At 42.1% G+C, this 15,606-nt stretch overlaps 1 protein-coding gene across 8 annotated transcripts in view; it reads right to left on the minus strand.

The window, feature by feature from the left end:
- Positions 1 to 15,606, minus strand: part of Cntn4 (contactin 4) — an 819,812-nt gene that overhangs the window by 103,240 nt on the left and 700,966 nt on the right. For all 8 annotated transcript variants that reach the window (XM_040290063.2, XM_040290053.2, XM_078033565.1 and 5 more), the window contains one exon: positions 2,783 to 2,933. In XM_040290063.2, coding sequence (XP_040145997.2) covers positions 2,783 to 2,933 — 151 coding nt within the window. The remainder of the gene's footprint in view (positions 1 to 2,782; positions 2,934 to 15,606) is intronic.

Consider the following 15,606-nt stretch of genomic DNA (forward strand, 5'->3'; position numbering starts at 1 on the left):
GAAAGTACTGAGGGGGAGATGATTGGGTCATGAGAGCCTTCACCTCATCAGCGCATTAATCCACTTGATGTGGATTAATTGAGTGCAACTGTAGGCAGGTAGGGTGTGATTGGAGGAGGCAGGTCACTGGGTGTGTGTGAGTGTGTCTTTAGGATTTATATTCTGTTCCTGGTGTGCAGAACTCTCTTTCTCCTGGTCTCTGTGTCCGGAGCGGCGGCCTCCACCAGGCCCTTCCGCCATGATGTCCGGCCTCACCTTGGGCCCAGAGCTACAGAGTCAGCCATCTGACAATCTAGGCCTCTACAACCGTGAGCCAAATCAACTTTTCCTCCTCTAATTGTTCTTGTCAGATTCTTTTTGGTCACCGCGATGAAAAAAAAGCTGACTAAAATAATCAGTGGTGTAGGATTTGATGTGATGGTTTTCATTGACTCATCCACTTAATTTTCTTTCTTCTGTATAAGAAAAAAAAAAAGGCAGAAAAATAGCAGAATTTCTTCTCCACTCCCGAGGAAACAGGAGCAAAATCCTTTCTTTTTACTCTTTTTGGAAACGGTGAAATGTTCGAGCGAGCTGATGTCTTTCCAAGAGTGAACTTGATCCAGAGACCAAGTCCATCTTATACCTAGTCCATAGTCTCCTGACCTTAAATACTCAAACAAATCAATTTCTTTATTTTTTTTTAAAAATTAGAACTTCCAAGAAAGTTCTGACATCGAGCTTCTCTGGAAAAATAAGATGGAAAGTCACCAGACCTGCCTCTCTGTATGGCTGAGTGGCAGGTGTCTACCTTGATGGGACAGTCACTAAAGTCTGTGCCATTTCCTTTTGAGGTCCCACCCTGGCCAGTTTTGGAAAGCATTTCCATTACCTGGTTGGGTCTCTTTGGTTAACACACTTTAAGTGAGGCAGAGGAGCGGAGCAGAGCCGTGAGAAGACAGTAGCCAAGTGGAGAAAGCGGTGCTAATATTGACATTTTGGGACTCACCCGGTGACATTGGAGGTGGAGATGACAAGTAGCAGGAACTGGGTAATGACAGGGGAGTATCCTCAAGTTTAACTATATTTTCAGTGTCATGTAAATGTGGAAGCATATTTGAACCCTGTTAATCAAATCAAGAGTATCAAGAACAAAAAACTGAACAGAGAAGAGCTAGTGGGGAGTCAAACGGTGGAAATAACTAAATTCCGTTCTCCCGTAGGATTCTTGATACTCATACTCTACTTCCTCAAGGGTAGTTCAATCAGGCTTTGTGTCGATGGCTCAGCTATAGCAGAGGTAAGCAGCCAACAACCCTGTTCAAGACGGCAGGTTGTCAAGTATATGAAACAGTGTGCGACATCTCTCGCATTCAGAGAAATGCAAATCAAAACTTGTCTATGATTTCATCTCCCTCCAGTCAGAATGGCAATTGTCAAGAATACAAGCCAACAGTAAGTGTCGGTGAGGATGTGGGGGAAAAGGCACACTCCTACGTTGCTGGTGGGACCGCAAAGTGGTGCAGCCACTCTGGAAAGCAGTATGGAGATTCCTCGGAAAACTTGAAATGAAACCAACATTTGGATCCCAGTATCCCACTCTTGTTTGTATCCAAAGGACTTAAAATCAGCACCCTACAGTGACACAGCCACATCAATGTTTATAGGGGCTGGGGATTGAACCCAGGGCCTTGTGCATGCACGGCAGGCACTCTACCAACTCGGCTCTGTCCCCAGCCCTGTCCCGTTTTCTGGGTACACCAGGAATCAGAGAGGGACGCATCTTATGCATTTAACATGGGTGTGCATTCACTCCGTATAAACCGCACCGCGTTTGTTTATAAAACTCATTAAACAGGACAACCTCATCAGCGCCATGGTCTAATTTGTATATGCAAATTCAAAGGTGTACAGGTGTAAAGGGTAGACACACACATTTTGATAGGCATCCTTATTGCATCCTTGAGTACTTGACCTTCAGCACCAATTAAAATCATTATGTATACAGCTGGTAAATCCTGTCTTATAGGTGACAAACAGACTCCTGCATAATTAGCATTTTTCTAACAAATTGCATAAATTACAGACAAAGGTCTGGGATACGTTATAGGCTTTTTCTTGACAGCCAAGGAAAAGCCTTGGAAATGTGTGCCAATGGACACGACCGACTGTCAGACTCCAGGTAACTCACATCCATTTAAAGGACATAAACAACATGCTTTCTACATGCAGCCCATGGATGGTAGAAAATACAAGCGTGACGTGTTTAGGTATTAGAAGAAAACCTGTTGTCTCAAAAAGATGCCATCGAAATAATAAGAAGTCAAGGTTGGAATGAGAGATGTTTATAAACTCAAAGAAGGAAACTAACGAGACACAGATGGATATTTGAAAGATTGCTAAAATATTGGAAAGATTGCTAAAGACTGGAAAGAGTGCCATAACAAAGAAAAATTAAACTGCTTCGTCACATTCGACTTCTGTTCAAAGGAAGTAGGAGGCGCCGAGAGAGTGGGCAAATCCACAAATGAGATGTTGGGCTAACATTAAGCTTACCTTCAGGCAGTTCCGGAAGTTTCCACAGGGAATGGTGCATTCTCTTTCTGCAGAGAGGGTTCTACGCGGGACCGATATCAAGGAGGAAACCCAGCATTTACCTCCTCTCTAATAGAGCATCAGCCTTTGGATTAACATTTGGCCCCGAAGTAAAGCTAATAAATACCACCCCCCTCCCCCACTTCTCACGAGCAGACAAGAGGTTCCTACAGGTTAACCAAAGACTCCAAACGTTTCAAGAGAGTACCTTTCATTTTCTCTTAATAGGTCCTTCCCCTTTTTCCAGGTGTAGACGGGTTTTGGAGATGCTTTGGGCTTGCACTCAATGACCACCTCCCCTCCCACTTTGACGAGAGTGACTCTCTTCAAGAGTGTTCTCGAGAAATCCGGACCCGCCGCTGGAAGACAAAACAGAGAATAAAACAATGAATTCTTTTGCAAGGGGAAAAAGAAAAAAAAAACAAAACAAAACATACACCAAGATTAATCCGGGGTCTTTTTCTTTCTCTGATGCAATTATTGTTCCTTTGTCCATCAAAGGCAGGAAGCTAAATTTGTCCTAAAGGGAGGAGCACCCTAGGTTTTGATGCATTTATTAAAATTAAAGCTGTAATTTCTATATGCTAAGATGCAACAGTTATATGAATACAGCTTGATGGGTCTGGTATATTCCATGATATAAAATGTTCTTATTACTCTATTGAGGATTCTTTTTTTTTTTTTTTTAATGTATTCTAGCTGGATGGGGTGGCATGCACTTGGAATCGCAGATTCTCAAGAGGCTGGGGCAAGACTGTCTCAAGTTTGAGGCCAGCCTCAGCAACTTCGTGAGACCCCGTCTCAAAATAAGACATACAAAGGGCTGCGGATGTGGCTCTGGGATAAGGCACTCCTGGGTTCAATTCCCGGTAACATACTCACTATGGATCCCATATTCAAGGGAACAAAAATTCAAAAATTTCACAGAAGCAAAAGAGATAGAAACAAAATAAGAAAAATCCGTCTTTTTTTTTTTTTTCCTTGATGTGTGGGCTGAAACACGGGCTCTCTGATACAGTCACTACCTGCGCTCTGTCCCCTTACACTCTGTGTATATACAGAAAATGTGCTGAACTATCTGTACGGCCACCCTCTAGGCACTTCTTACAACCCAGGGCTCTGTTCAGCTTTATGCCATGCTTGTTCTATTGAGGAGGAATTACAGCTTGGTCTTCGTTATGGCTTGGATACATGGTGTCCCCCCAGAGCCCACGTGTGAGACCATGCAAGAAAATTAAGAAGTGTTTGGGGTTATGAGAGCCTTAACCTGAATCAGTGCATTAATCCACTGATATGGATTAACTCGGTGGTAACTGCAGGAGGTAGAGGGAGGCTGGAGGAGATGGGTCCCTGAAGGCAGGACTTGGTGGTTTATATTTTGTCCCTGGTGAGCAGAACTCTCTGCTCCCTGGTGGGCCCAGGCGGAGCCACTTTCCTCCACCACACCCTTCCGCCATGATGTTCTGCCTGTCTGGGGCCCAGAGCCATGGAGCTGGCTGGCGGTGTAGACAGAGACTTCTGGAACCGTGAATGCCAAATACACTTCTCCTCTACAGTTGTTCTTGTCAGGTTTTTTGGTCATGGCCATGATAAAACTGACACTAAAATAGTCTTGGATCGCGACATTTAGAAAACTGTATTGCAGGCTTACAACGAGTGTTCCCCAAAATTCCCTCATGTTGGTACCGGTTATAAAGTCACAGGGAAATAATATATTAAAGGAAAAAAAACTGTGCCTTCCTAAGACAAAAGATAGACATCGGTACCCTCACTGTAAAAAAAAAAATAAATAAATAAAACAAAAGATGCCTTCTCAAAAACCTCTATTTTCTTCTGAGTTAATTGACTTCGTGGGTGAGGAGGAATTTTGGAATCAGTGGGCAGATTTTTCTTATTTAAATTTTATAATCTACCTTATGTGTATTTTTTTTTTGCCTCCCTGCAGTTGATCTGATGAAATTCAAGATTTTAAGACACGTGGAAGGTAAACATTTAAGTTCAAACCAATAATTAATTAAAGGAAAAATGGGAGCGAGCCTGTATGTATGTATAGGAGCGGGAAATGCAATCCAGTGTCTTCAACGTACCTGCATCCTAAGCTGGCGATTTCAAAAGAATAAAAAGGAGCTTCACTGGAAGAAGCTACATTTTTATTAAGTGCTTTTGTTCAGCTGGACAATGGATTTGCCCAGATACCCAGGAGCCTGGTATTACGATGTGAAGGTGCTATTAAATAAATGAATCCAGTAGGCAACTGATTTCTCAACCAAGATACCTCTGATTCATGAGATGAGTTCAAAGCTCAGAGACCAATTCTACAGTGATAGAGGCCATTAACAAGCAGAGTGCCAAGTAGAGATGTTTCTGCTCTACAGCAACAGTGCATTCCTCATGGTCTGCAAAGTCACAAAATAAAAACAATTGGGTCTACGAAAAAGAGTCAGGGCAGATGTGATGATTTACGTAACAAAAACGACAACAAAAGAATAACCCTCTGAACAAATATTAAGTATGATGAAATGCAAAGCATGATTAAGAAGACAAGTCACATTCCTAACAAATACTACAAAAACATAGAGTGCATGTGAAGAAAGATTGATGGAGGAAAGAAAGAGGAAGAGTGGAGATTGTTAAGCTAGGAAATAAGTGCAAATCACAGACAGATGAAGAGCTATGCAATAGGAACAGCCATACTGTGGTCAGCCGGGCAAGGTGGTGCACACCTGTAATCCCAGCGACTCAGGAGGCTGAGGCAGGAGGATCACAAGTTTGAGGTTGGCCTCAGCAATTTAGTGAGGCCCTCTGCAACTTAGTGAGACCCTGTTTCAAAAAAAAAGGGTGGGGATGTGGCTCAGTGATAAAGCCCCTAGGTTCCATCCCCAGCATCATAAAAGTAAACAAATTAATTATCTATATGGCCAAATTGACAAGCACAAGATTGCTGTGGGGTAAATAGAATTCATGTGCAATGAAAGATCTTTTTTTTTCTTGCTTAGATAGCTATATTGATTTGTTAGTGGGTTGCGTAAATAACCCTTAGTTAAGTATTTACTAAATACCAAGTATTTACTAAATACTTGTAAATAAATCCAGCATTTACGCTATGTTGACATTATTCACCACTTACCAATCCAAAATAAACTAAACAATGTCACAGAAAAGTGTTTCCGAAAAGACTTCTCGGCTTAGGTAAACATCAGAAGTGACATAAAAATGTTGGGAAAAAAAAAATCAGGTCTTCTAGAAGTTTTTTTTAAAGGGTATTTTTTGAAATACAGTTACAAATCTTTCTCATATAAAAAAATCCCTTCTTACGACTCTATCTTTCGGCACACATATTTTTTATCACTCTAGGCAGATATTTTTCATCTGTTCAGGAGGAATTCTGCTGTTGCATTTGGAATGAGTTTATATAAATCAAACTGTGCACGATGTATGGGTGTATTTGTCAAAAAAACTATATAGATTGCTTCTGCAGGATTTGAAATAACAAACCGAGACACACAGAAGGCAGAAAACAAACACCTTCCAAGTTCCAAAGGTATTTTTAAATACATTATTCATGCACGTATTAACTTTTGGATATCCTAGAGATAAGACTTACTTGAACCATCTTCCACCAATAAAAAATGGAATTGTACATGACATCATTTCCTTTTGGTTACTCCATTTGATGACCTGGCTCCTGGTATTATCTAACCCTGCAAATCTACCAGCTGTCACCATTCTAGGGTAAAATCACTGGAGCGTCCTCAGTTTCTGAATACTTGACCCTCATGGGCTTCCTTACATTCCGCCATTTTGTGAGCACATTTTTCAACTCAGATGGCTGCCTAGCTTGGAGGCTGATGTTTTTTTTCTTCCTGGTGCCCTGTATTTACTCTGATCCCTCAACCTGGATCCAGGAGGTACTTGAAGGAAGAGTGAAATGGGCCTGAGAAGTTTGATATTCACACAGATGTCACTTAAGGAGTTACTGGTAAGATTCCCAGTGGTGCACTGGTAGAACCTACCCCTGGTTCCCTTGCATAGGGGAATGTGAAAAATACGTCAGTCGATTCCTAAGGGATCAGAAAAAGAAAAGTAAAAAGGTCCAACGTGAAGGATACAGAAATGACAACCTCCTAAACACTGTGGCCTGGGAAGAGGGAGGGAGGAAGAGGACAAAACACGGGTGACATCGATCCTTTCGCAATACCTCCTTTCCCAGTGACAAGGCAGCCCTTGGGGAGGAAGGCACACATCGCCCACTAACAAGTCAATCGCTGGGAAAAGGAACAGCACGGATCTGTTCCCAATATGTCCTTTCTCAGTGACCCTGGAGGAAGAGATGAGCCAGGGTCGCCAAACTCTGGACCCTCCGCCTTGCTCTGTTAAAAACACTGCCCAGTGAAAACAAATTTCCAAGTTTCGCAACCTTTTCCCCCCGTGTATGCCCACGCCCCGTGGAAGCCTTCAATGGCTAAGTCACATTCCAGTGCGTGACCTCCTCCTCCGGTCATCGGTGGCCATTTCCGATCCAGAAAGTGAGCCCATCCGTTGATGCCGCCTGACTCTGCTGCAGGACAAAAAGGCACAGCGGATCCATGAAGCCTGCTCCCTCCCCGGTTATTGGTGCTCTCCCCGTGGAGCCAAAACCACGTGGCTTATTTTTTTGCTTAGAAGATGACCGCCTGAGCGTTTGAGAGCAGCTCAAAGACGAGGGGAATCTTCCTCTGCTAAATTGAAAGATTTTTCTCAGGTGAACTCCCAGAGGGCACCTCTCCCTCAGGAGGGGGACCAGTCATGCCATGCAACCTCTCCTCCATGGGAAATGCAAGTGGGAAAAAAAAACTAGTTCAGCCTCTGCCTGCACTGGTTTCCCCTCCCAAGGGACCGAGTGGAGTGTTGACTCCTTAACCAGATGCCCAGTGGCAGCTGGATCTGAGGCATGCACTGCACGAGGATGATGCTCTTCGGTGTGATGGAAAAGGAAAAGACAATCCAGTCATGCCTGCTCTGTCACAGTCGGTCCCCAGAAACATTTCTGGGAGCGCTGCCAGTGGGTGGAGACTCTTCAGGCCAGCCCCTTTGGAAGTTCAGAATTTCCTATGATTGGAATCTCGGCCCATTTTCCTTTAACCCTTACCTCATTGTTCCACGAAACCCAGCCTGGAGTGAATGCATCCGTTCAGATTTTCCACCCACAGAGGGGAGAAGGCCACTCTCAGATTATAAACGCCCAAACCCCTCCTGGCTTCCCGGGGAGCCATCTTGAATGCATGCTGCAGTGAAAAAATGTCTTCTCTCTGGGTCCACCATTGCAGGGCGATGAATTAAAAAAAAATCTCTGCTCCCTCATCAAGAATCATAAGGAGACACCCAGGAAAGCTCTGAACATGATGATGATTTTTTTCATGCCACTGTGAGCCTGATGCGTGCCTTCTAATGTCCCCCAAACCCACACCCTAAAATTCAGTGAATGCCCCATTTCCCGAGACCCTAATAACCCTTAACTATCATGACAGCTCTTACATTTACAGAAAGACACGATATTTGCAGTCATGAGGTTGTTTGGGGAGCCGAATGAAAGAATCTGTGTTGCATATGTAAAGAACTTAGCATGATTGTTTCACGAGCACTTTTTAACCTTTCTTGCCCACTATTTCCATTACTACGCTATCCTTCCACCACCGGCCACAGAGGATATCCGTGCTGGAAAAGAGTTTTTTGGAAAAAAAAGAAGACTTTGTGTTTTGAAATGATTATGGATTGATAAGGAAGAATACGGAGAGGTTCTGTCTGTCCTCCACCCAGTTAAGATGCAATCACAGGGACCCCAGTGATTGCATCTTAAGTAAGTAGGGCACGACGTCCAGCTAAGGCAACTGACCACTGGGATGAAGTGTGTTTGTAGTTCGGTGTTATTTAATCAGATATGTGGAGTTTGTCACAAAGATCTTCCTGGTGCTTAAAAGTCACACCTGGCCTCCCCTGTCTATCACCCCGGATCCCTGGAAACGATGAATCTCTGCATCTCTGCACCGCTGTTATTTTGAAGAATATTATGTACATAAATGGAATCATACAGTAGGTGACTTAGGGGACTTTATTTTTCCCAGTAAGCATGATGCCCTTAGGATAGGTCCAAGTTGTTGAGTGTGCCCACAGTTCCTTTTAGTGGCTGAGAAATATATCCTATCGTGAATATGAACTACCTCTTAATTTTGGCATTTTCGGCTCTATAATAACTGCCAAATACTTTACAGCACACAGATACCATCTCCCTGTCTCTCCATGCCTTCTCTGCCAAGTAGGATCATGCATAGCCCTTTCATTTTCATGAAAGGTTCGGAAAGCCAAAAAAAAAAAAAAAAAAGAGTCATGTCAACATGGTAGAAACTTTCTGATTCCAGGAAAAAAACACCTCAAAGCTATTTTAAACCACCCTACAATCGTGAACGTGCTGGTGAAAAATCATTCTTATAATACTTTAAGGAGGGCTTTAGCTTCTAAACCCTTGCAAGCCTCCTTTGACCTATCCTATCTATATAAAGAGAATATGCATTTCAAAAAAAAATCAGTAATGATTGCATTGACCTTCTTCCATCAATCCCCATTAGTGACATCTCGCTGTATCAGGCACAGTGTCCTGATCCCTTAGACAAATCCATGTCCTTAGTCAGGGGAGAAGTACGTAGGACTGCCGTGTCATATCGGATTACGAGTCACTTTGTTATGCGATAGCAGTTTTTGCTGAATGAACAGGAGACGGCCTGGCCGTAAGAATCCTGAAAACCGGTGGTTAATAAATGGTCGCTCTTGCTCTCCATGAGTTTCTCCAAGTTGGCAAAAAGCGCCACCTGCGTGCACCTGGCACAGATCTCTACTTCACACAAAGTAGATATTTAATTAATATTTGTCGAATTATTGTATGTTCCTGCAGGAGAGAACTCAGGGATTCTGTCTAAAACAGGAAACAACGTTCTCATGATTGTTTGCTTGGGTGCTGCGTCCCTTTCTTTCCCACCAGCAGGGTTGGAACGGGGCTTCTTGAAATTCCTGGTCTGCACAGAGGACCCTGGATCCTCTCTGAAGTTGGACCTCAGCCTGTTGAAGCACTATCTCCAGAGATTTAGCATCTGGGCTACTTAGACTTGGAAATGATCCGAACGGGTAGATGTTTAATAACAGGTTCCGTAAACAAAACAAGAAAACAAAAATTGGTCTGTAGAGCTTGCCAGTTTCTGTGGTGTAAACAGGCCCATCAGGGCTGATTTACAATTTACCAACATGAAGCCGTTGAGCGCTGAATTGAGCCATTGCTGTTTCCACCACTGTGCCCAACGCACCCATTTAGGGGAAGGAAACAGAGCCAAACAGGTCCTGGATATTTAGCTTGGCCTCGACTTGGGTCTTACTCCACACCAAAGTATCATGGTCAACTTTTATCATCTCTAGGTGCTCCCAACCCTGGGACCAGTGTTGAGAAGATAAGAACTTCAATTTCTTTTCACTTCTTTGGTGAATTTATCAAGGGATCACAGCAGTTTAGAGCTTCTGCTAATGCGTGCTCTGCCGTACGCACGTATCCTTGCCAGAACATACTGCAACGCAGAGGCGCTGTTGTTACGTCTCAGCAATCTCTTGCCCATCAGGATCCCTCAATAAGGAGCCAGATACATATCGTGCAGGCAAAGTAGGCACATATTTTGCCTTTAGGTTGATTTTCAACCAGAATCAAAAGGTTTGATTAAAAGCATCAGTCTTTACTCTAAGTAAGAATGAAATTCATTAGGAGCCTAGAGAAGCTTCGGTTTTCCCATGTGGGGAAAGAAAAGAGATTGGAGTGTCTGTGGCCGTCAATGCTCGGGTTCTGGTGAAAACTGGCTCTGATGACTGACAGAGCTTTTTCCAATTCTCGCTTTTCTGTGGTGCTCTTGGGTATCAAACCAACCAAGGGGACAGAGATCAACTTCCTTAACTTAACTGCTCATAAGATCCACCTGGAGAAGCTCATTAGCTGAACATACGTACTCTGAACTCCCAGCATGGGAGAGACCCAGGATTTTTTGACACTTAAAGAATTTTGCTACTGCAAATGTGACTCCCCCTGGAGAAGAAATACTGGTGTCACCTAGGATCTTATTAAAGACACAGAATCTCTGGCCTCACGTCTGATTACTTTGTTATTGTTTTTTACACGGTGCCTCACTAAGTGGCATCATGCAGTATTTGCTTCTCTGTGACTGGCTTATTTCACTTAGCACTGTGTCCCCCACCATCCTTCATGTTGTAGCACATGACAGGATCTCCTTTTTAAGCCTGAGTAATATTCCACAGCATGCACACACACCACGTTTTACCCATTCATCTGTCTATGGATATGCAGGTTGCTTCCACCTCTTGGTTATTGGGAACAAAGCTGTAATGAACATCGTTGTGTAAAATATCTGTTTAGGATGTTGTTTACAATTATTTTGGATATATACCAAGAAGGGGGACCATATGGTAATTATTTTAAATTGTCAGAGGAGGTGTTACGTTGCTTTTCACAGCAGCAGCAATCTTGACGATCGATCCACCAACAGAGCACAAGGGCTCCACCTGCTTCAGTCTAATGCCCTTCCAACTGAGCTATTTCTGCATATTACAAGGCTTCCAATTCGCCCCATATCCTTACAAGTATTTGCTAGTGTGCATGTGTGTGTGTGTGTGTTTTCAATAGTACCAACCTAGAATGAATGGGGTGAAATCTCATCATGATTTTGATCTGCATTTCCCTATCTATTAGTGAGGTGGAGTGTCTTTTCCTAGGTTTGTTGACCTTTTATATATTTTGTTTGGAGAAACACCCCTGCAAGTCCCCTATTTGCTTTTAATTGGGTTGGTTTCTCTTGTTGTTGAATTATATAGTTCTTGGCCTACCCTGAACCTGAACCCCTTACCAGACATACAGCTCAAAAATACACGGTCCCATCCCACAGACTACATTTTTCCCTCTGCTAATTGCTTGCTTACTTGCATAGAAGTTCCCAGGTCTGATGTAGTTCCATGTATCTATTTTAGGTGTTTGTAGCCTGTGCTTTTGGTATCATGTCTAAAAAATGATTGACAGGTTCAATATCTTGAAGCTATGTTTTTTTCCCCCCTAAAAATGTATAGTTTGGGGTCTTTTCTTTAGGTGTCTCACCTATGTTGCATCTTTTCTTTGTGTGAGCCCCTGGAGATTCTTATCTATCTATCTGTATATCTCTATCTATCTGTATATCTATCATCTATCCAGCCATGTGTATATGTAAATTTCTGAAAAACAAAATGGCCTTGGGATTTTCATAGAAATTGCATTCAGTCGGTAGATGATTAGAGACAGAACGGGCATTTGAATAACATTGGGTCTTCCAATCCATGAACAAGGGATGCCTTTCCATTTGTAGCATGTTTTTTTTTTTTTTGCAACATAATGGAGTTCTTAGTGTTCAAGACTTTGTTTTCTTTTCTTTTTAAAAAGTGTATTTTTTAGTTGTAGATGGACAGAGTGATTTTATTTTATTTATTTATAGATAGTGCTGAAGATCGAACCCGGTGCCTCACACGTTATACGTGGGCACTCTACCGCTGAGCCACAACCCCAGCCCGCTTTGCTTTCATAATTAAGCTTGTTCCTCGGTTTTAGTCTTTTGGATGCTATTGTGACCAGCACAGTTTCAGCACATTCCTTTTTGGGTTGGTTATTGTTAGAGTACAGAAATGCCCCTGGTTTTAGGGTATATCCTGCTGCTTTTCTGAAACCACTTGTTCATTGAAGAGTTTGGTTGTAGATATTTTAGAGTTTTATACATGTAAGACCTTGTCATTTGCATGATCTTGTATGTAGTTAATTTCACCATATTCCCTCTCCAGTTTTAAGGATATTTCCTTTTCTCGTCTAATTGCTTGGTCTAGCATTTCCAGTACTGGTCAAACAGTAATGGTAAGAATGGGCATCCTTACCTTTTTCCTAATCTTAGTAGAGCAGCTTTCAATTTTCATTATTGAATGTGATGCTTGCTATGAGTTTTTCCCAGGTGGTATTCATAATGTTAAGTACCTTCCTTTTATTCTCAGTTTCTTTAGTGTTTTGGTGCTTAAGGTTTTTGAACACTTTTCTCTTCATCAATTGAAATCATCATTTTTTTTTTTTTTTACTCTTTATTCCATTAATGTGATGTGTAACATTGATTTTTCATATATTGAACCATCTTGGCATTCCATGTATAAATTCCACTTGGGTATGATAGATAATCCTTTAGCTATTCTGTTGACCTCAGTTTGCTGAATGGAACTGAAGAGTTTTGATGAGGACTTTTACATCAATATTCCTCAGGGATACTGGTCTGTAGTTTTCTAGTGTCATCATCTGACCGTGGTAACAGGTTAATGCTGACCATACTGAGCTTATAGGCTAGGTGTATTCCCTCTTCTTCAATTACATGACAGGGTGGAGGAAAAAAGGTGTTAGTTCTTCATTCAATATTTGGTAGAATTCTCCAGTGAAGCATCTGGTCCTGGGTTTGTTTGTTTGTTTGTTTGAAAGATTTTAATTATTACTTCAGTCTCCTTTTTTCTTGCTGTCTCAAATAGTCTCTTATTGTCTCTGAATTTATTTTTTCACTTTGTTGCTTTTAGAGATACATGACAGTAGAGTGTATTTTGACATATTATACACACATAGAGTATAACTTATTCTACTTAGGATGCCATTCTTGCGGTTGTACATGATGTGTCGTTACACTGGTTGTGTATTCATATACGAACACAGGAAAGTGATGTCCGATTCATTCCACTGTGTTTCCTATTCCTGTTTCCCTCCCTTCCCTTCATTCTCCTTTGTCTAATCTGATGAATTTGTATTCTTCCCTCCCCCACTTACTGTTAGCATTCACATATCAGTTGTCTCTGAATTTTGACAGTATGATTATAGCGTGTTTCAGTGTATACCTCTTTGGAGTCACATCAATGGCAGTTGAACTTCTTAAATCTGTAAATTCATTTCCCCCTGGTATTTGAGGAAAATTTCAGCCATTATTTATTCCAATAGGCTCTTTGCCTCTTTTGTTTTTCTTTTCTTTTTTTTTTTTAAAGAGAGAGTGAGAGAGGAGAGAGAGACAGAGAGAATTTTTAATATTTATTTTTCAGTTCTCGGCGGACACAACATCTTTGTTGGTATGTGGTGCTGAGGATCGAACCCGGGTCGCACGCATACCAGGCGAGTGTGCTACCGCTTGAGCCACATCCCCAGCCCTCTTTTGTTTTTCTTTTCCTTCTGTGAATTACATAATATGCATATTGTCCTACTAGATGTTGCATCATAAGTCCTGTCGGCTTCACTCACTTTACTTTCTTCCTCCCTCCCTCCCTCTTTCCTTCCTTTTTTGTTCCTTTGTCTCAATAATTTCCAGTGTTCATTCGTCTTTAATTTTGCTGATCATTTCTTCTGTCTGGCTATTGAACCCTCGAGTGGATTTTTCAATTCAGTTATTGTATTCTTCAGCACCAGACTTTCAGCATCAGCAGAGGTTCTTCACCTTCTGCGTCTGCTGGTACTCTCCTTCTACCCACGCATCAATTTCCTGATTTTGTTATCTTTGTTTGTTATGAAAAATTCATTCAGCCTCCAAATTATCATTCATGCAAATTCTTGGGTCATTGATGTGTTTCCGTTTCTTTAGAATTTCTAGAGATTTCAACTGTTCCTTTGAAAAGGCTATTTTTTTTCCCCACGTATGATTTCTCGTCTTCTGTTTGGACTGTGGCCTATGAGAAACCAGACAGCTCTCCCGGTCTTTGTGATGTGGTTTCCTACAGAGAGGAATTCCGTCAATTACCCCAAGCCAGAGATTCTGGAGACTTTCTTAAGCCTTTTCTAGGGTGAGTCCTCTCCGGGGTTTTATGTGTCATTTCCTGAAGAGGTCTGCCTGTTTCTTCTCAGCAGCTCCCTTGAGTGTCTTTATGAGTTATTGTGACCTCTCTTGCTATAAGCAAGTTGTGGCACCAGAGTTCCCCGTAGTGTGTGTTGTACAGCTAGCTGAGTCTGATGCCAAACCAAGCTGGGGCAATAGCATTTTTTTGTTTTCTCAGTGTCCTTCCTACCTGATGTTTCTGTTAACCCTTAGATTTAGGTACAGAAAAAAACCACCCTCTTTGGCAGGTCCCCCCCAAGTCACAATGTTGAATGCACTTTCCATTCTTCCCTTTCTCTCCAAGGGAAATGTCAGGAGTTGGGAGTATTTTCCTGATGTTCTTCTGGGGAGGAAGGAGGTGCTGTAGTAGTAAGTGCCCTCATTTTCCTCTGTACCTTGAGGTGCTTGGATTTATCCTTGACTACAATGCAGAAATCTCTTAATTGGTCTCACAAAGGTGTGTGGATTGTGGTGAAGTCAGTATCTCCACTGAGGGTCTGGGGCTTCCTAGTCTGGAGTCTTGCTGACATTGCTTATAAATCTTCCTGAATGTCAATTCTCATACGCCCCTAGGACAGACTACCGAAATGTAATTAATTTGCTGCCAGAGGGAGGTAGAGGGGGGAAAAATAATTACTTCATTTCATTTAATTTATTCACTAATTTAAAGACACTTGAGGTGGATAATAGTGAAAGATGTAAAGAAATAAATACACTTAAAATATGGTAGAAGTCAAACGGAGGAAAGGCAGGAAACCATCTTGCTAGCATTCATACAAACAGAGTTAAATTAACCCTGGATTTCTGGAAGGAAAAACAGCTACAGCGCAATATGGTGAGGAGGTGGGGGGAGAGCACATTTTTTATTGCCTGATAAAGGACTTTGGTTGTGGGCTCAAAGAGTGGAATTTTTCTGCTCTTGAGAGCAGGGTTCTACGTTTTAGGAGTGATTTTTTGGAAATCTCTTCATGTAAAGGATGATGAATTTCAAGATGGAGAATATCTTCACAGAGAGTTTGGTTGTAGGACAGTGTACGTGCACCAGTACTCAGAGATGCCTTGGCTGTGTTTCTGAGTTACTACTTAAACTCGTAACACATGGCATTTTTGG

Source organism: Ictidomys tridecemlineatus, chromosome 16, assembly GCF_052094955.1.
Source record: "Ictidomys tridecemlineatus isolate mIctTri1 chromosome 16, mIctTri1.hap1, whole genome shotgun sequence".
Lineage (NCBI taxonomy): Eukaryota > Metazoa > Chordata > Mammalia > Rodentia > Sciuridae > Ictidomys > Ictidomys tridecemlineatus.